Source organism: Bos indicus x Bos taurus, chromosome 14 (assembly GCF_003369695.1).
Source record: "Bos indicus x Bos taurus breed Angus x Brahman F1 hybrid chromosome 14, Bos_hybrid_MaternalHap_v2.0, whole genome shotgun sequence".
Taxonomy (NCBI): Eukaryota; Metazoa; Chordata; class Mammalia; order Artiodactyla; family Bovidae; genus Bos; species Bos indicus x Bos taurus.
The window spans coordinates 55,334,195-55,354,576 of NC_040089.1; the positions used below are offsets into that span (position 1 = coordinate 55,334,195).

A 20,382-nucleotide genomic window follows, 5' to 3' on the forward strand; every position below is an offset into this window, starting at 1 on the left:
GTATATCTTTCCTTTTCTCCTTTGCCTTTCACTTCTCTTCTTTTCACAGCTATTTGTAAGGCCTCCTGAGACAAACATTTTGCCTTTTTGCATTTCTTTTTCTTGGGGATGGTCTTCATCACTGCCTCCTGTACAGTGTCACAAACCTCTGTCCATAGTTTTTCAGGCACTCTGTCTATCACAGCTAATCCCTTGAATCTATTTGTCATTTCCACTGTATAATCAAGGGATTTGATTCGGGTCATATCTGAATGATCTAGTGGTTTTCCCTACTTTCTTCAATTTAAGTCTGAATTTTCCAATAAAGAGTTCATGATCTGAGCCACAGTCAGCTCCAGGTTTTGTTTTTACTGATTGTATAGAGCTTCTTCATCTTTGGCCCAAAGAATATAATCATTCTGATTTCGGTATTGACCATCTGGTGATGTCCATGTGTAGAGTCTTCTCTTGTGTTGTTGGAAGAGGGTGTTTGCTATGACCAGTGCGTTCTCTTGGCAAAACTCTATTAGCCTTTGCCCTGCTTCATTCCGTATTCGAAGGCCAAATTTGCCTGTTATTCCTGGTATTTCTTGACTTCCTACTTTCACATTCCAGTCTCCTATAATGAAAAAGACATCTTTAGGGGGTGTTAGTTCTAGAAGGTCTTGTAGGTCTTCATAGAACCATTCAACTTCAGCTTCTTCAGCGTTACTGGTTGGGGCATAGACTTGGATTACTGTGATATTGAATGGTTTGCCTTGGAAGTGAACAGAGATCATTCTGTCATTTTTGAGACTGTATCCAAGTACTGCATTTCGGACTCTTTTGTTGACTATGATGGCTACTCCATTTTTTCTAAGGGATTCTTGCCCACAGTAGTAGATATAATGGGCATCTGAATTAAATTCACCCATTCCAGTCCATTTTATTTGCTGATTTCTAAAATGTCGATTGTCATTCTTGCCAACTCCTGTTTGACCACTTTCAATTTGCCTTGATTCATGGACCTAACATTCCAGGTTCCTATGTAATACTGCTTTTTACAGCATCAGATTTTATTTCCATCACCAGTCATATCCACACCTGGGTGTTCTTTTTGCTTTGGCTTCATCTCTTCATTCTTCCTCTAGTTTTTTGTCCACTGATCTCCAGTAGCATGTTGGGCACCTACTGACCTGGGGAGTTCATCTTTCAGTGTCCTATCTTTTTGCCTTTTCATACTGTTCATGGGGTCCACAAGGCAAGAATACTAAAGTGGTTTGTCATTCACTTCTCCAGTGAACCACATTTTGTCAGAACTCTCCACCTATGACCTGTCCACCTTGGGTGGCCCTATATGGCATGGCATATGAGCCATAGAGACTTAGAGACTTTTAAAGCAACTGGACATTGCTGTCACGTTTTTATTGTATTTTACATGATACTGAGCCATGTTATGATGTTATGAATATTGATCTAAAAGATTGTGTGTGTGTGTATGTTTCTGACTCTTTGCAACACCATGGACTGTAGCCCTACAGGCTCCTCTGTCCATGCAATTCTCCAGGCAAGAACACTGGAGTGAGTTGCCATTTGCTACTCCAGGGGATCTTCACGAACTGCGCCAGGCATCAAACCTGCATATCCTGTGTCTCCTGCACTGGTAGGCAGAGTCTTTATCCCTGCGCCACCTGGGAAGCAACTAAAAACTGGGGCACATCTAACTAGAGGAGCAGTGGGAGGATAAGTGTGTTGGACGTGGGAAGCGGTAGCAGGTTTATTTCATACATGGCTTTCGCTCCCCATATCTTCACCTGCAATTTCTCTTTACAGCTCTTCTTAGTGGGAGATGTGAATACAGACTGGCCTTAGAACCTGCTTTGGCCACTCGAATGTAGTACAGGTAGCATGACATTTTTTAGCCTAGTCTTAAAGGCTCCCTGCACACTTCTGCTCTCCTGAGGGATCCCTGCCTCTAGTATCTGATAAGTTGGGCTACTTTGTGGAGGGCAGAGACACTACACCGAACAAAGCCTAATTAGCTGGATTGTTCCAGCTGAAGCCATCCAAAGTACCCAGTCGAGGGTGGCAAAGCCTCCTGCCTCACCCACAGCTGACCATAGATACAAGAGTAAGCGCAGCAGAGATCAGTCTAGCTCTGTCCAGAACAGAAGAACCACACAGCTGACCCATGAATACATAAGCAATATGAACAGTTGCTGCTTGAAGCTGCTAAGCTTGGGACTTGTGTGACGCAGTAGTAGTGAATAGATGTAGGAAAACAGGTGTTAAAATCTCATCTTCCATTGTAAGAATAAAGTAGATAATAAACTTTAAAGACTCAGTAATAGCAATAAACATATTTCTTAATAAGAAGCATATTATTTAGAAATATCACAATAGAGAATATGAAATACTTCTACATACATTAAAAGTAATACTCTTCGGACTTCCCTGGTGGTCCAATGGTTAAGAATCTGTTTGCCAATGCAGGGGACACAGGTTCGATCCCTGGTCTGGGGAAATCCCACAGGCTTTGAGGCAACTAAGCCCCTGTGCCATAATCACTGAAGCCTGTGCACTGCAATGAAGAGCAGACTCCATTTGTCTCAACTAGAGAAAGCAAGCGCAGCAACAAAACCCCAGTGAAACCAAAATAAATATTTTTTCAACTTTTTAAAAACCATAAAAAAATTCTTCTTGTTTAGAAATACCACAATAAAAAACTAAAGTTATTGAAAGTGGGGGAATGTGAAGAATGAACATGAAGTGGACTGAGTAGTCAAAGAGGTCCTGTTTGTTTTTGATTAACCTTGTAGAACCAGTTGTTTTTCATTATATAAAACTATAACTTTGTTAAATAAAAAAATTTTAATTTTCTGTATTACATTTTCAGGCCACACACCACTAAAATTTGAAATTATTAAAGGACAAAAATAATTTAAGAAGATTCAGTTGCATGGCATTAAATCTCTTATTTTTGTCTTAATCAGAGGAAAAGTACAGAGCATCAGTCAGCAAATATAACCTGTGCTCCTACTAAGTGCTGAATGTTATGCTTGTTCTAGGGATGAAACATTGAATAAAACCCTCTAACTCAGAAAAACACATAAAATATAATCACTGCACAGTGGATTAGGTGCTAAAATAGTAATAAATGGAATATATAGATAAAACACTATATAGTAATAACTATGTGCGGGTTCTTTCTGATCACTTTATTATTTAATCCTCCATTTTACATGATGCGATGAGATAGTCTTCATTTTACGTATCTCCATTTTATAGAAAACGAAGAAACTGAGGCAGAGTTTCACTATGACCAAGTCAGAGTAGATAATGAAGCCTGTATATGAACCCTGACCAGCACTGAGCCACTATACAGTTGAGGAACACAAGGGAAGTCACTTAGCTCTGCAGGGGGAATCTTCAGAGTCCCGAGCAAAGAGCAGGACTCGCTAAGCAGAAGTGAGCAAGCTGTATGGATCCTTGGTCAGGCAGAATGTTAGGAGACACTGCTGGAAACGATTGGTTCCAGACTATGAAATAACAGAGGAAACTTACAGATAACGGGTAAAGGAGAGATACTGAGTAGGGGAAAGACATAATCATATGCATGGTTTTGAATGCGGCATCTGAATGGTGCCATCAAAAAGGATGTGCCCAATGGGCCACAGCGATAGTGGGTGAGAAGTGACAAGACCAGAATTAAAACCAAGGGTATGGCAGGAAAGAGGATAAGGGGATGATGGACTTCAGAGCTAAGTTGGAGGGTAAGATCATCATGGTTTGGTTTCTGAATAGCTCTGGAGCTGAAGATGAAGTCAAGGAAGACACTAGGGATGTAACAGACTTCTAGCTTGAGATGTGTGATAAATATCAGAAATTTTCTAGCAGTCATGTATGGATGTGAGAGTTGGACCACAAAGAAAGCTGAGTGCCAAAGAATTGATGATTTTAAACAGTGGTGTTGGAGAAGATTCTTGAGAGTCCCTTGGACTACAAGGAGATCCAACCAGTCCATCCCAAAGGAAATCAGTCCTGGGTGTTCATTGGAAGGACTGATGCTGAAGCTGAAGCTCCAATACTTTGGCCACCTGATGTGAAGAACTGAGTCACTGGAAAAGGCCCTGATGCTAGGAAAGATTGAAGGCAGGAGCAGAAGGGGACGACAGAGGATGAGATGGCTGGATGGCATCACTGATTCGATGGACATGAGTTTGAGCAAGCTCCAGGAGTTGGTGATGGACAGGGAGGCCTGGCCTGCTGCAGTCCATGAGGTTGCAAAGAGTTGGACACGACTGAGCGACTTAACTGAAGTTTAAGGAGGAATACTAGACGTCCAATTTGAGATTAGTTGAATTGAGGTTGCTTTGGGGCCATTTAGGTGTTTTATTCTGGCAAACAAAAGATGGCTCCCAATTTAGGAAGAAAAAGTGAGCCAAAGATATTTGGGAATCATATGTTTGAGAATCATAGGCGCTTCTTGAGGACAGAAGTCATTACTAATTTCCTCAGCATTTTGTCTTACATTGGAACGTTATAGCACTCAGTAATCAACAACTTAAAACATAAATACAGTTTTTAAATTACATGAGATGGTCTGTAGAAGAAAATATTATTATTATGAACACCTATATTTAGGGGAACTAAATTTTGAATGATTCTGGTCTACATGCAGTCACATTTGTGCTCACTGCATCAGAAAATACAAAGAAAGAGAACATAATTATGTTTCTATTTAAAATGAAGATGAGAGACTTCCCTGGTTAAGACTCCATGCTCCCAACTAGGGAACTTGGGTTTGAACCCTGGTCAGGGAACTAGATCCCACATGCCATTCTCATACCACAGCTAAAGATTCTGCATGCTGCAACTAAAAAAAAAATCCCTCATGTGGCAACTAAGACCTACTGTAGTCAAATAAATAAATATTTTTAAAAATAAAATGAAGCTTAGTCTGATGAAAACAGAAAAAGGGAAATCAAAGTAAGAGCAGAAATGGAGAAAGTGAAAAAACAGTATGAACAAGAAAACAATTTGAAAGTAAAAAAAGCTGAATTCATTAATAAAATTAATTTGAAAAGCAAAACAGGAAATGGTAAGATTTCATTACTATAGAAGATAATTTAAACTGGGTGAAATTATCCTTAGCTTCAGTTCAGTCGCTCAGTCGTGTCTGACTCTTTGCAACCCCATGAATCGCAGCACCCAGGCCTCCTTGTCCATCACCAACTCCCGGAGTTCACTCAGACTCATGTCCATCGAGTCAGTGATGCCATCCAGCCATCTCATCCTCTGTCGTCCCCTTCTCCTCCTGCCCCCAATCCCTCCCAGCATCATGCCAGTAAATTTTTTAATGTGGAAATAGATAACAATTTGTAAATTAAAATATAAAAATCCACTTCTGAAAGAAACCAAGTACAAGATCAAGTACACATAAGTCAGAGAGAAAATGCCACCTACACTGAAGATGCAGGCCCGGCTGCTGACGTGACCTTTGCAGGTATTATTTTCTGTAACAGGAACCCCATCCACACTGACTCTAACAGTGTAGGAATCTTCTGGCATTGCTCTGGAAAGCAAATGGAAAACACATACAGAATGCAAAAGTCTGTTACTTAATGTATAGCATTCATGAAAAATACCATCCCAGACTACATGTCATTTTGGTAAAAAAAAAAAAAAAAAGTGTCTGAAATTCTAACTGTGTATGTGTGTGCATGCATGCTAAGTTGCTGTTGTACAACTGTGCTATTGTAGAATTAAATTCAAAATTAATTGTGCTTCTGTGCAATTCACTTCTATATTATGGAAAGATGCTCTCCATCCTGAACTCTGTACTGCAAATTCTCACATCATAGATCTCAGGCAAATGCTTATTCTGACCAATGCACTGGTTATTGAGAAGAAAAACAATAATAACAATCATTTAAAATTGTAACATATCACGTTGGTACAATTATTTTATACTTTGCTTTTTAAAAAGTTTTAATCATGTTTCTCTCTAAGTAAGCTGCAAAACATCAACAAGCCTAATACGGATAGAATCCTCTGGAATACAGGCTACCTGTCTCAGTATTCAAAGTGGCCATTTAAAATGATTAATTTTTCTCCTAAGTAGCTAATAACAAACATCAATTTGAGTTGATAGTAAAGAACTTGAAATGTCAATCTACAAAATGATCATCTTTAATCTTAATGAGTGTGTCAAGATTCTGAACAAAATTAATCAAACCAGACAGGAAGGTATAATTTTGATATTTTGAGGAGCATCATTGCAATTTAATAGTGGCCATTTATCTTCTAAAAGAGATCAATAATGATTAGATAATAGCTCTAATAACCTGGGAAAGGATATAGAACACATTTTGATCATGCCAGTATGTGGAAAGAGTACTACAAGTGAATATAATAAAGATATAAAATGGTCTAAACATCATGAAGTCAAAAATAATAACTGATAATCAGAAAAATATTATTGTAATTGCCAGAGTGACTAAACTATTATAAAAATAATATGTATAACTGTGGTTCTGATATGATGAAAATGATGTTATTAAAGACACTTTACAACATACCTAGTATAACATGTAATATGGGTTGAATGACTTGAATCTTTTTCTACATCACAAGAAATTGATCGGAAAGAAGAAATTAATTGCACTCTGTTTCCCAATTCAGCATTGTCAACTCCATAGTCAAACTGGTTTGCTTGAGCAAAACCTGGAAGAGTAAAAACACTCAATTATTACTAACGGAACTCTGTTTTCAAAGATCTAACAATTATCATTTTGTGTTGAATCACCAAATGAATAAGGAAGAGTATTGATGTAAGCAGTTAATCTACATTTACCCTTGTGATTGCAACCCTCTTTGAAAACATAAAAATTAGCCTATAATTAATGAATTCATAAAAGCAATGCTTGCAAATCTATTATGTCTATTATCTATTAAAGGCATTGGAATCAAATGGCTTATATCGTACTAATGGGAGAGATGGGTAAAGAAATAGAGAATATACAAATACATACCACCAGATGTTGTATCTGGTGGTGATAACTACTATGAAAACAGCAGGCAAAGGGGCACAGCAAGATCAGACAAAGTGAACAGGATTTTATAAGGCGTGGGGTCTTTACCTTGAGTACCTATAAAGCAAAATCTGAGGTAAGGACTTGCAAGTAGAGAGTTTGAGAGTTAATCCCTTAGGAACAAGAGAGAAGAAAACCTGGACTCCACTGAAGGCAGCTGGGGCTCAATCTTGCTGGGAAAGACTTTTAAGGAAAACACAGATAGCCTCTCAGAAGCAAAGAATCAACGAGAAGAAGCGTATATTCATCGAATTCTCTCCCATTCACTGAGGGTTCCCCATGGGGGAAATGGTTTTTCCTGCACCTTCAGGCTGCACATAGGTACATGCCATCTAGGTTCCAACGCCACTGCATCCAAGAAGCCCTGGGACAAAGACACACTGTGGGGCCTGGTGGTGAGAGCTGGAAGCGTGGACTGAGTCAGGGTACACAGGGACGTTTTGCCACAGCTGTGGCTAGAATAAGAGGTGGGAACCAGGATGTGCGGCTGAGTAACAAAGGCATCTGACAGAGTTGACTCCTTGTGCCATACAGATATGCTCATGAATGCTAAGTCACTTCAGTCATGTCTGACTCTCGGCAACCCTATGGACTGTAGCCTGCCAGGCTCCTCTGTCCATGGAATTCTCCAGGTAAGAATACTGGAATGCCCTGCTATGCCCTTCTCCAGTGGAACTTCCCGATCCAGGGATCGAACCCATGTCTCTTACGTCTCCTGCATGGGCAAGTGGGTTGTTTACTGCTAGTGCCACCTGGGAAGCCCACAGATATGCTTAGACCCTACATTTGAAGTAGACTGCATTATCAAGTCTACCAGACAGTGGTCAGCTAAGAGCTCTGTTAAAGATGTAATAGAGGGACTTTCCTGGTGATCCAGTGGTTAAGAATTCATCATCCAGTGCAAGGTACGTGGGTTCAATCCCTGGTCAGGAAACTAAGATCACATCTGCCTTGGGGCAACTAAGACCTAATGCAGTCAAATAAAAAAATAAAACATTTTCTAAAAGATTTAACACAACAGGGTTAATGGGACAAGCAACAGGCCTCCCGGGCCCTGAGGCTACAACTGATACTTGTTTGACCTCTCTCAGCCACTGTACTTTCCCTACCCATATGCCAGAACTTCAGCTAATGGAGTGATGCTAACCTTTATCCTGAGGATCTGAGCCCTTGGTTTTCTTCCCCACGTGTGGTTGTGGCTGTCTCCTATGCCTATTGACAGTTATCACTGCACACGGAAGCCAAGAGACGCCCCAAGAATACCACAAATTCCAGACACACTCCTCCCTCTCTGTATTAAGGAAAAGCAACCTTGCCTCTTCAGGATCATCAGAACTGACTATCTCTAGCAGTCCACCGCTTACGTTTGCTGAATTCAAACTGACAGGATAGTAGCAGTAGTTTCAGTTCAGTGGAACCCAGACTGGGATCCCTGCCAGAAGCATCTTCTATCTGGAAACTCAGACCCAGAACCCAGCAGAACCTCAAATTGCAAGAACAGAAAGCACAGATTCAATCTTTTGATGACTGGAAGTGATAAGGACAGGGAGTAACCCTTCATTCCCAGCTCCATGTATCCATCTGTTGGGAAACAACAGTTCGGATCTGCCACTGGCTCAGTGCCTATGGCTCTGATGACAGACAGTGTCCCACCTCACAGGATGTTGTTCCCAAGCTGGGCTCTAAGTCTTGCCAGCTGTGGGCTGTTCCATCATTCTGTTAGGCCACATGTTTCAGGAAGACGCAAGGTTCATGGTCATGTGTCCAATATCACAACTTTTCACGATAAAATATGTTCCTTGTTTTGAGGTCCTATCTTGTGAAATATTATGGCTCTTAATGGAATTTCATGGTATTTTGTGGAATTATACTCTCAGAAGATGAGGCCAGCAAAGGCACTGTGGAAAGAGAAGGCAAAAGCCTTCTGTGGAGCGGGTGTCAGTACCAGGAATAATGAATCTCTGCTTGTCCACGAGGGAAGGAAAGTGACGCAGCTGACATGACTGAGTGGCTGGGTGGACTTCTTGAGGATGGTCCCTACTGAGACTACCCTACGTGCTAGTCTCTGCTACTGACAGGGCAGGTAGTCAGCAGCAGCAGTAGGCAGCTCAGTGTTGATGAAAAGAGGTCCCTAGTGTTGGCCCATGCATAGCCTTCCCCCACGGCCCTCTGTTCATAGGTCATTGGACAAGCACTCAAGTAGTGAAGGAGAGAAGCTTCTGAACGAGTCATCTAGTCAACCCAGTCGTTCTGCTGTCTCTGTCTTGTGGAAATTAACTTGAGATCTGCAGGTTTGCAGCCCTGCCTTGTGGCTCAGATGGTTAAGAATCTGCCTACAGTGTGGGAGACCTGGGTTCAATCCCTGGGTCACTGTGTCAGGTTCATCAAATGGCAGAGCCATAAACTACAGCTGTGGGAACACTGCATGCTAGGGGACAGTGCTGTTTACAGGAAAGGGCGTCTGGACCCTGACATCCTGGGTTGGAATCCCAGCTTCAGCAATTCCTTGCTGTCTGAACTTGAGCATTAGCTTTAGACATAAACGCAGTTAGTCATTTTTCAGCAGAAAAATGACAATAATCTACTTAGCAGGAATTATCAGGAAGACTAAATGAGGCCTTATATATAGTACTTAACATGGTGCCTGGCTCCTAGGTTAAGAGCTCAATTGATAAATACTCAGTTGATATATACTATATTTTAAGTCGGCTTCCCAGGTGGCTTTTAGTGGTAAAGAACCCACCTGTCAACACAGGAGGCATAAGAGATGCAGGTTTGATCCCTGGGTTGGGAAGATCCCCTAGATGGGGAAATGGCGACCCACTCCAGTATTTTGCCTGGAAAATTCCATGGACAGAGGAGCCTGCAGGCTATGGTCCATAGGTCACAAAGAGTCAAATACAACTAAAGCAACTTAGCGTGCATACAAAGTCACAAAATATTATAGTCATTATTAGTGAATATTAATATCCTTTTAAAAAAATAACAGAACAAATAAGTAAGAGGCCAGGATCTGAACCACGGCTGTGATGCCAACCTGGCACCCTTGTGATGTTCAGAGAAAAATAATATTTAAAAATGCACATTACAAAGCCATTCCCAGTTATCCAATGTAAGTTCCTCTAGAACCTATGTTCTTAGCTTAGAAACAGTAAGCAGAAACTAGGTAGAAAAAGTAGGTAGGTAGGTAGAAAAAGTAAGCAGAAACTAAACAAAGGGTGGGATTTTAATAAACTTCTTCTCTTCTTCTAAGCTTAAAACTTCACCAAATTGGACTCATCCAATGTAGGTTAAAATACAAACATATCAATTTGACATGTGAAAGATACTTGCATTGAGTTTGCAATCTAGGAAGGCAGTTACTGCTCAAATGGAATTTTGAGAGGATACATGAAAACAGAAAAGCAAACTACTTGCAAAGCCACTTTTTCCTTTTGCCAATTTCTGCTTATCTCTGTTCTTCACATTGAGTTTGGAACACATAGATGGGCTGCTGGCCACTAACTAAAGAACAGAGTTTTACTTGTGGTGTGGCTCAGGATGAGATATGTGTATTTATTTTCCTGTTAGGCACATGTCACATCAATGATATGGTAATGTGGATAATGTTTTTCAGCATTTCTATGACAAATACAAATCTAAAAAATAACACCAACAAAAGATGATATTGTTTTTAGCTTAGGAATTGTTTCAATGTGTTTTATATATTATAACTTATTAGCTACTTCCAAAGAGTTAAAAGGAAATAGAAAAGAATCAGCTTAAGTATAATTCTAAGTCAGTCACTGGGTATAAAGAAGATACCTTTGGAAGTACTCCAAAGCATAAAGATTACATGAAGGGTTGGGTGTACCCTGGAAACAGAAAAGGTGGAGGCTTCAGATGGAAATTCCTGACATGTTGATGTATTTTTTTCCTTTTTTCAGAAGAACTGGAGACAAGACTAGCCAGGCACGCAGTCCTGGGTCTCCTGATAGCAGCCTGTGCTACTATGATGAAAAATGCGTGTGCTGTCACAGCCAGCAGTTGGCATGTACCATGCAGGCTGTTTTGATTCCTCTGGTTTAAAAAATAAAAAAATCAGGGTTGAGAAAGTACAAACCCACTTAAAATCTGTAACATTAAAAACAATGGGAAAAATGATGCAGTGTGATGGAGGAGAACTTCTAAAGAAGAAAACCATCCCTAAAACATAAATGCAAAAGAATAATAAAAATAAAATGTCTCTAATTTATGGAGCAGATATTATATACCAGTGCCTTAGCTACATCGTCCTTTTCAATATTCACGATAGCCCCAACAGGTAGGAATTAATAGCCCGTTTCATTGATGAGGAAGCCGAGGCTTAGATAAGAAACTTGCCCCAGTCCCCTAGCGGGAAGTGGCAAAGTTGGAGCTGAAAGCCAGTTGAACCTGACTAAAGTCTATGTGCTTTCCATAATATTATAAAGCTTATATAATTCAGCACTTCAGTTAAACAAAAATATACCTGCTAGACATTGTAATAAGGGAATATCTAGAAAACAACAAAAGTAAAATGTTATACCTTCCAATTGATTTTTTTAACAAAGAGAAATATCAAGGAAGACAATTGAGAAATACAAGGAATGAACATCAAGAAATAAACACAATAAAGTTAGAAACACTCCAGAACTTATCAAAATGATAACACTCCTCATTAAATCAGCCATCTTAGAAGGAGATACAATGATTTCTACAATTTTGCCGCTGCTCAAAACACTTACTTGGGCAGCATAATTATAAAACTGTATAACTTTGACTCCTGAAGATAGACTTTAGAAGAAAGTAAAACACTAGCAAATTTTTACCTGTAAAGTTCATTATGTGTGGAAATATACAAAAGCCATTTGGATACCAAAAATATACTAACAATAGATCTTTCTGGAAGGTGGAATTTCAGAGAATTCAAGTTAAATATTTCTATATTTAGTTTTTCATCGTGACCACTACAAAAATTTTAAAAGTTATATGGGACCAACATTTAGGTGATCAAGTATTTAAAAAGCCATTACCAACATTTAGGTGATAGAGTATTTAAAATCCCATTAGAAGGTATTCTTTTGTGATTAATAAATTATCTCTGTATTCAATTCTAAACATGGAGTCTGGGTCAGACACAACACTAACAGGTTAAAGTAGTTACTCCAAATAAATTTTGTTCAAGTACCACATTCACGTAGCCTTGGAGGTCTGGTGTGTTTTGTAAATTCATTATCATTACCTTAGACACAGTCTATATATATCATTGCTCCCCAAACAGTATTTAGACCCACCTTTGAGAAAGACATTAGGTATCACAATTTTAGTCACCTACTGTGTGTGGTTAAAGCAAGGCGAGGGAAGACATATCAGAGTAGGCAGACGTATCTGCAATTCAAATAGGATTTAACTATTTTATAATTCTTGGCCAGAAGCATCCAGAAATACAGATTGATGGGAAAACTAGAAGAAATACAAATTCATCATGACATTTTGTGCTTCATAAGTAAGAGGACTACTCCTGAGACTCAGAAAGTTTACCAAAGAGAAAAGGTTATAGCTGGATTAATAAGGATGTTCCTCCAAAATGCCTTAAGAATGGAATGGTTTGTTTTGTTTTTCCCTATTTCTAACTAGGGATGATCTGAGTCTATGTAACTAAACTCAAGCCATGGTTTCTGGATGATAAAAAGTATGTGTCCTAAGCCGCTTCAGTGGCATCCAACTCTTTGTGACCCTGTGGACCACAGCCCAGCAGGCTCCTCTCTCCATGGGATTCTCCAGGCAAGAATACTGTAGTGGGTGGCCGTGCCCTCCTCCAGGGGGATCTTCCCAACCCAGGGGGATTAAAACCCTGTCTCTTACGTCTCCTGCATTGGCAGGCAGGTTCTTTACCACTAGCACCACCTCGGAAGCCCACAGAAAAGGTGTAGGTGTTTATTTATTTATTTTTAATTGGAGGTAACTGCTTTATAATGCAGAGAAGGCAATGGCACCCCACTCCAGTACTTTTGCCTAGAAAATCCCATGGATGGAGGAGCCTGGTAGGCTGCAGTCCATGGGGTCGCTAGAGTCAGACACGACTGAGCGACTTCACTTTCACTTTTTACTTTCATGCATTGGAGAAGTAAATGGCAACCCACTCCAGTGTTCTTGCCTGGAGAATCCCAAGGACGGGGAAGCCTAGTGGGCTGCCGTCTATAGGGTCGCACAGAGTTGGACACGACTGAAGCGACTTAGCAGCAACAGCAGCTTTATAATGTGTTGGTTTCTGCTGTGCAACATCACAAATCAGTCATAATTATATATATATATAAGTAAATAAGTGTTAGTCGCTCAGTCGTGCCCGACTCTTTGCGACCCCATGGACTGCAGCCCACCAGGCTCCTCTGTCCATGAGATTGTCCAGGCAAGGATACTGGCGTAGGTTGCCATTTCCTTCTCCAGGGGATCTTCCCAATCCAGGGATCGAACCCCGGTCTCCTGCACTGCAGGCAAATTCTTTACCGACTGAGCTACAAAGGAAGCCCTATACACACACACACACACACACACACACACACACACACACACACACACACACATATCCCTCCCTCTTGAGTCTCCCACCCACCCCCACCCTACCCTTAGGTAGTCACAGAGCACCAGGCTGGGCTCCCTGTGTGAATATAGCAGCTTCCCACTTTTGCGGCAGAAGGAAATAGCTGAGCGGTTTTATTGTTTTGTTTTGTTTCGGGTGCTTCTCTCATGGCATCTAAATCTCTGTTAAAAATCCAGCACTATCTAAGAAATACTAACAATAAATATTATAAGGGACCTATGGATAAAGACATTTTAAAAAGTCTTTAACAAACACATTGTCTCCAGGTGTCTAACTCTTAAAACAAACAAACAAACAAACACACACACTTTAATCCAAAATGTACTGTTCACAATTTAGAGGCACAAACCATTTCAAGTACACCCGAGAGATTAAAATTCTACAGAAATTTTACTTAGAAATATTGAAAGACACTTCAATACAGATGACAGAATTGTTAAATATCTTGCTTTGTTAATTCTCTGACTCCAAAAAAATCCCATTGCACTTTTTATTTTAAAGACTAAATAAAAGTTTTTATTAATATTCTTTAAAAACCTTTCTTTCCCATCCTTCAAAAATTCATAACTATCTGAATACTACCATCATTTAGATTGTAAAGGCTGAATGGCTAAATGAACCATGTATTTCTATTTAACTCAAGAAACAGTTGCTCATTAAATATATTTGATAATTGCCTACTTTGTTTCCATCCCAAGACCAGGCAAGGAGAAAGTCATACATAACCCATGTTCTGATGAAGTATATGATAAGGATTGCGTGGCAGAAGAAGGGATCCAAAGCTTTGCTTTCAACTGTCTTTTTCCCTTCATAACCATTCTACTTCTCCATCATACCTCCTTACTAACATCCTACTCCCTCGAACTCCACAAATATTTTATTTAATATAAAAATAAATGCTATTAGACCCATGAGGAACAAAGTAGGTAATGCAGAGTTGGGTTACAGATGTTCCTTTCAATTCAGTCATTATAGTCCAGATCCTGGAGTTAAACAAGTAATTATAATACAAATTCAGATTGTCAGGTTGATAGAGACTCTCTGGGGTTTCATTAGGTGTCAAAGAGGATAGAGTTTTCCTACTCTGGCCAAATAGAAAAGCAACTCTAGTGGATTTAGAAGAGGAAAAAAATCAATCTCTAAATGTGAAAGTCTTTAAAATACCTCAACCTTGGTGAAAAATAAAAGGCAACCGTACCTTCTCCTTTGATAGTCAGCCTTGTTGCTCCATTTATGCTGCCATATTTAGGTATTATTTCTGTGATTTTGGGAATTATTTTAGAGCCATCTGAAAGATATGAAAGTACAGTAGAAGTAAAAGCCTAAAGTACGTCATTTCAGCATCAAATGTTATGTTACAAATTACAATGGTATAAGAAAATCATCATGGAGATTACAGGACAGAAAGTAAATACACTTATGTTTTATTTTTGGTTCTATTCCTAACCAATGACCAGACAGGGAGTTAAGTCTTTAACTTAGTTAATACTCATTGGCTTCATGTAGAGCACTATCTTACCTGCTACAAAGAGGAATAATACATGATCATTTTCAGCATTCGTACCTATCATATTAAACATTTATTAGACCCTTAATTGCATATAGAGCTCTGCTAGATATAGTCAGTTTCATAACTACAGCTATCAGCCCACACGAGCAGCAGACAAGGCTGGAGAAACAGCTCTGTGGAGAATATGGTCATTATCAAAACCCCTAAGAAATGCATAGCCTGGTAAGTTGAAAGAATAGTCCAGGTACAGAAAGGAATGGTGTGTTTTAAGAAGAAACTGTTTTCTGTGACAGAGTTAAGACTTCAGGGAAGATCATTTCTGAAACTTTCTGATAATAGTGAGTTCTCAATGTAAAGGTCACTAGTTCATTCAATAAACAGTGTTAGGCTCCTGGGCATTGACAAATGTGTGGCATTCCCAACTTTTCCAAAAGCTCAACTTGTAGAGTGACAGAAGAGAGCACAGGGGTGACGTGAGTAAGAAGGGGCATTTCATCCACACTGCTTGGGTCATACTGGCTTTTTGAAAAAAGAGTGTAGCTGCTGCACCTGGGAGAGCAAACACGGATTAGCTAGACTGGACAAACCGGGGGCAAGGTAGACTTCTAGGCCAAGACAGGTGCCTCTGCAAACACAGGGATGAGTGAGCAGTTTCTTTGGGGAACTGGAATTCATGCTTCAAAATAACTCAAAAGTTACAGGATGGCTTAAGGGATTTATTTTCTGCTTAAACTGTACAGGTAATTATTCAGTCCAGTAACAAATTCTCAGAATAGGTGGAAAAAGTTAAATGACATAAAGAAAAGCCACTGATATTTAAAATGGACGACTGAGGAAAAGTTTAAAAATTATGATTTAATTCATTCCTGCCTGAGAAAAGTTTAGTGTGGACTTCACCTACAGTGGCAAAAGCTCTCCACCATAAAGAAGACTGCCTCCCCGCTCCAAGACCCAATGACTGCCCTTGACATCTGTCTTTGTCAAGAGTTTCAAGGCCACTCCTGCTTCAGGCACATTTGTAACCTGTAGCAGTCCACAGCCAGGAGTAGGAAACTCCAGTGAACAGGCTGGATCCTATCTCCTAGATGCACTGCTTCTCACCTATCTCAGGTTCATCCTTCCCGTTATCTCCACCGCCAACTCCAGTTTCTTATCTTATCAAGTCTCGTCCCAGCCCTCTCTTGGGTATTAATTGAAGGCACAGGGCAGCTGCCCCTGGAAATGACTGACACCCGCCACAAAGACCCATTCCTGTCCTACTGGGAGACTCTGTCCTTCTTTAATGGAGAAGGGACCCAAAAATGGAGAAGAGAGGGGTCGGATTGTGTTCTCCACCCCCAGCCAAGTGAAAAAGGTGAAGTTTTAGTTCCTCAGTCGTGTCCGACTCTACGACCCCATGCACTGAAGCCCACCAGGTTCCCCCGTCTATGGGATTCTCCAGGCAAGAATACTGGAGTGGGTTGCCATACCCTTTTCCAGGGGATCTTCCCGACCCAGGTCTCCCGCATTGCAGGCGGGGTCTTTACCGTCTGAGGCAACAGGGAAGCCCACCCGCAGCCAAATTGCAATCTATTTTTCAACTGAGTCACCACGGATGGAAGGGGTAAGGTTCCATAATTCAAACAGCACCTCTGACGGCAAGAGCAATCTGTCTTCGTATGTCTTTCTGTGACTGCGTGTCTGTCTGTCTCAGGCTAATCCTGCGTCCCAGGATTACTAAACCTAGTCCCCAGTATCGCCATGCAGTTGCGCACCCTCAGCCTTGACCTAGGCAGGAGCCAGGCGGTGCCGCCCCTCCCCGGACCTCGGGAGCGTCTACACCAAACTCTCCTGCTTGCCTCCCTGGTGCCCCAACTGAGTTACCTGCGCGGGGCTCTACGAAGCTCAGGAGCAGCCCCCAGAGGCCGCAGGTCCCCCAAAGCCACAGGTGTCCCATTGCAGCGCTAGAGGCACAGGGTCCACGCCCGCTACTCGCCTGCAGCTCGGCCAGCGCCGCGCTCAGCCCGCTAGCGCGCCCGCCTCGTCCAGGCGCGCAGGCGGACTCGCAGCCCCGGGGCCGGCCCACGCCCGCCCCGCCCCGCCCCCCGGCCCCGGCGCCCCCGGGGTTCGCGCGCAGACGCACGCCTTTCACCCAGCGCCTGGCGCCCTGGCCCGTTGGTCGCTATCGCACCTCCGCACTCAGACTTGAGTGCTGACGCTGCAAGGCTGTCTCCACAGGTTCAATAACCCCACTTTTTCTTCGCAAGAAAGATCCAGCGGCAAGTGTTCCATCAACTCCGCCTTTTCTCCCTCCCGCTATTCACCTCCTCCCCCACCCCGTCCTTCCTCCCTTCCTTCCAAACTTCCTTCGCTCCTTCGTTCCTTTCTCTCTTTTCACCCCCGCCCCCGCCCCACCATTTCTGGACTTCAGTGTTTGTTGATCTCTGGGCACGTACCCCCAACCCCGCAAACAGGCGCCCTAGAGACTTCAACTCACAATGGTTCCATAAGGACTGTTCCTGTGCTTATGACCCCCATCCTCACACGCCCTAACTGAGGCGAACTTTAGGTTACTGGCCCAAAGCCATACACACCTAAGTGTCGACCCAGGACTTGAGCCCAGAAACTTCAGAGCCCGGGCTTTTATGCCCTGCACTGGCTCTTATTCTGCAGACTAATGTCTAGGACATACTCACACTGAAAATTATTCATTATTTATTGAAATTTGCATTTAAATTGGCATTCCGTATTTTTATTTACTAAATTTGACAACTCTACTTGGAAAGACAGAACTCTAAAATAAGTGAAATAAAATTAGAAATAAAAAAAGCAAGCTTCCTTGCTCTTCAGGAATCTCAGCAGGGTAAAATGTTGTTGCTGTTGTTAGATTCAGTTAATTATAGTCACCTTATAATTTTGTGCAAACGGACTGTCAGTTGCTCTGCTGAAAGCAATGCCTGCATAGGTACCCTAACCTTCCTTACTTCTCCTGGAAATCGCAGAAGCTCGTGACACTGTTGACATCTTTCTTGAAATTCCATTCCTCCTAATATGCTTGGGTTTCTTCCTATTTCTCCAATTGCTTCTATCTAATGTTTTTCTCATCCATCACTTCTGAAAATTGATATTACTGCAGGGTTTCTTTTTTTACTCTTCCCCTCTTCTATCCAGAAGCAGACCAATAAGCAGAAGATTATCTAATTGAATGCCAACTTGCTAATTATGATTTGCCAAATTTATTAAATTTAAAGATTGTAGTGTTAATTCAGTTCAGTTCAGTTCAGTTGCTCAGTCTTGTCCAACTCTTTGTGACCTCATGGAGTGCAGCACACCAGGCCGCCTTGTCCATCATCAACTCCCTGAGTTTACTCAAACTCATGTTCATTGAGTTGGTGATCCCATCCAACAATCTCGTCCTCTGTCATCCCCTTTTCCTCCTGCCTTCAATCTTTCCCAACATCAGGTTCTTTCAACTGAGTCAACTCTTCACTTCAGGTGGCCAAAGTATTGGAGTTTCACCTTCAGCATCAGTCCTTCCAATTAATATTCAGGACTGATTTCCTTTAGGATGGACTGGTTGGATCTCCTTGCAGTCCAAGGGACTCTTAAGAGTCTTCTTCAACACCACAGTTCAAAAGCATCAATTCTTTGGTGCTCAGCTTTCTTTATAGTCCAACTCACATATCCATACATGACCACTGGAAAAAACAGAGCCTTGACTAGACGGACCTTTGTTGGTGAAGTAATGTCTCTGCTTTTTAATATGCTCTCTAGGTTGGTCATAACTTTCCTTCCAAGGAGTGTCTTAATTTCATGGCTGCAATCAGCATCTGCAGTGATTTTGGAGCCCAAAAACTAAAGTTGGCCACTGTTCCACTGTTTCTCCATCTATTTGCCATGAGTGATGGGACCAGATGCCATTATCTTTGTTTTCTGAATGTTGAGCTTTTTAAGCCAACTTTTTCACTCTCCTCTTTCACTTTCATCAAGAGGCTCTTTAGTTCTTCTTCACTTTCTGCCATAAGGGTGGTGTCATCTGCATATCTGAGGTTATTGATGTTTCTCCCAGCAATCTTGATTCCAGCTTGTGCTTCCTCCAGCCCAGCATTTCTCATGATGTACGCTGCATATATCTTAAATAAGCAGGGTGACAATATACAGCCTTGACGGACTCCTTTTCCTATTTGGAACCAGTCTGTTGTTCCATGTCCAGTTCTAACTGTTGCTTCCTGACCTGCATATAGGTTTCTCAAGAGGCAGGTCAGGTGGTCTGGTATTCCCATCTCTTTCAGAATTTTCTACAGTTTGTTGTGATCCACACAGTCTTAGGCTTTGGCATTGTCAATAAAGCAGAAATAGATGTTTTTCTGGAACTCTCTTGCTTTTTCAATGAGCCAGCAGATGTTGTCAATTTGATCTCTGGTTCCTCTGCCTTTTCTAAAACCAGCTTGAACATCAGGAAGTTCATGGTTCATGTATTGTTGAATTCTGGCTTGGAGAATTTTGAGCATTACTTTACTAGTGTGTTTGATGGGTGCAGTTGTGCAGTAATTTGAGCATTTTTGGCATTGCCTGTCTTAGGGATTGGAATGAAAACTGACCTTTTCCAGTCCTGTGGCCACTGCTGCGTTTTCCAAATTTGCTGGCATATTGCATGCAGCACTTTCACAGCGTCATCTTTCAGGATTTGGAATAGTCAACTGGAATTCCATCACCTCCTCTAGCTTTGTTCGCAGTGATGCTTCCTAAGACCCACTTGACTTTGCATTCCAGGATGTCTGGCTCTAGGTGAATGAACACACCATTGTGATTATCTGGGTCTTGAAGATGTTTTTTGTACAGTTCTTCTGTGTATTCTTGCCACCTCTTCTAAATATTTTCTGCTTGTGTTAGGGCCATACCATTTCTGTCCTTTATTGAGCCCATGAAATCCATTTGCATGAAATGTTCCCTTGGTATCTCTAATTTTCTTGAAGAGATCTCTAGTCTTTCCCATTCTATTGTTTTCCTCTATTTCTTTGCACTGATCACTGAGGAATAGAGCAGTAATTAACAGCTTTAACAAAAATGCTCACTTTAGGTTATTAGCTATGAAATATGTAGACATATTGGAGAAGGACGGAGAAGGCAATGGCACCCCACTCCAGTACTCTTGCCTGGAAAATCCCATGGATGGAGGAGCCTGGAAGGCTCCAGTCCATGGGGTCACTGAGGGTTGAACATGACTGAGCGACTTCACT

At 41.4% G+C, this 20,382-nt stretch overlaps 1 protein-coding gene across 3 annotated transcripts in view; it reads right to left on the bottom strand.

The window, feature by feature from the left end:
• Positions 1-17,178, bottom strand: part of PKHD1L1 (PKHD1 like 1) — a 178,556-nt gene extending 161,378 nt beyond the window's left edge. For 2 of the 3 annotated variants that reach the window (XM_027561303.1, XM_027561304.1), the window contains exons 1-4: positions 17,027-17,176; positions 14,852-14,941; positions 6,540-6,684; positions 5,425-5,533 (exon numbers count right to left, since the gene is read on the bottom strand). In XM_027561303.1, the coding sequence (XP_027417104.1) occupies positions 5,425-5,533; positions 6,540-6,684; positions 14,852-14,941; positions 17,027-17,099 (417 nt within the window). In that variant the 5' untranslated portion in view covers positions 17,100-17,176. Of the gene's footprint in view, positions 1-5,424; positions 5,534-6,539; positions 6,685-14,851; positions 14,942-17,026 lie in introns of all 3 variants that reach the window. The other variant, XM_027561305.1, reaches the window with a different exon arrangement.
• Positions 17,179-20,382: the final 3,204 nt, after the last annotated feature.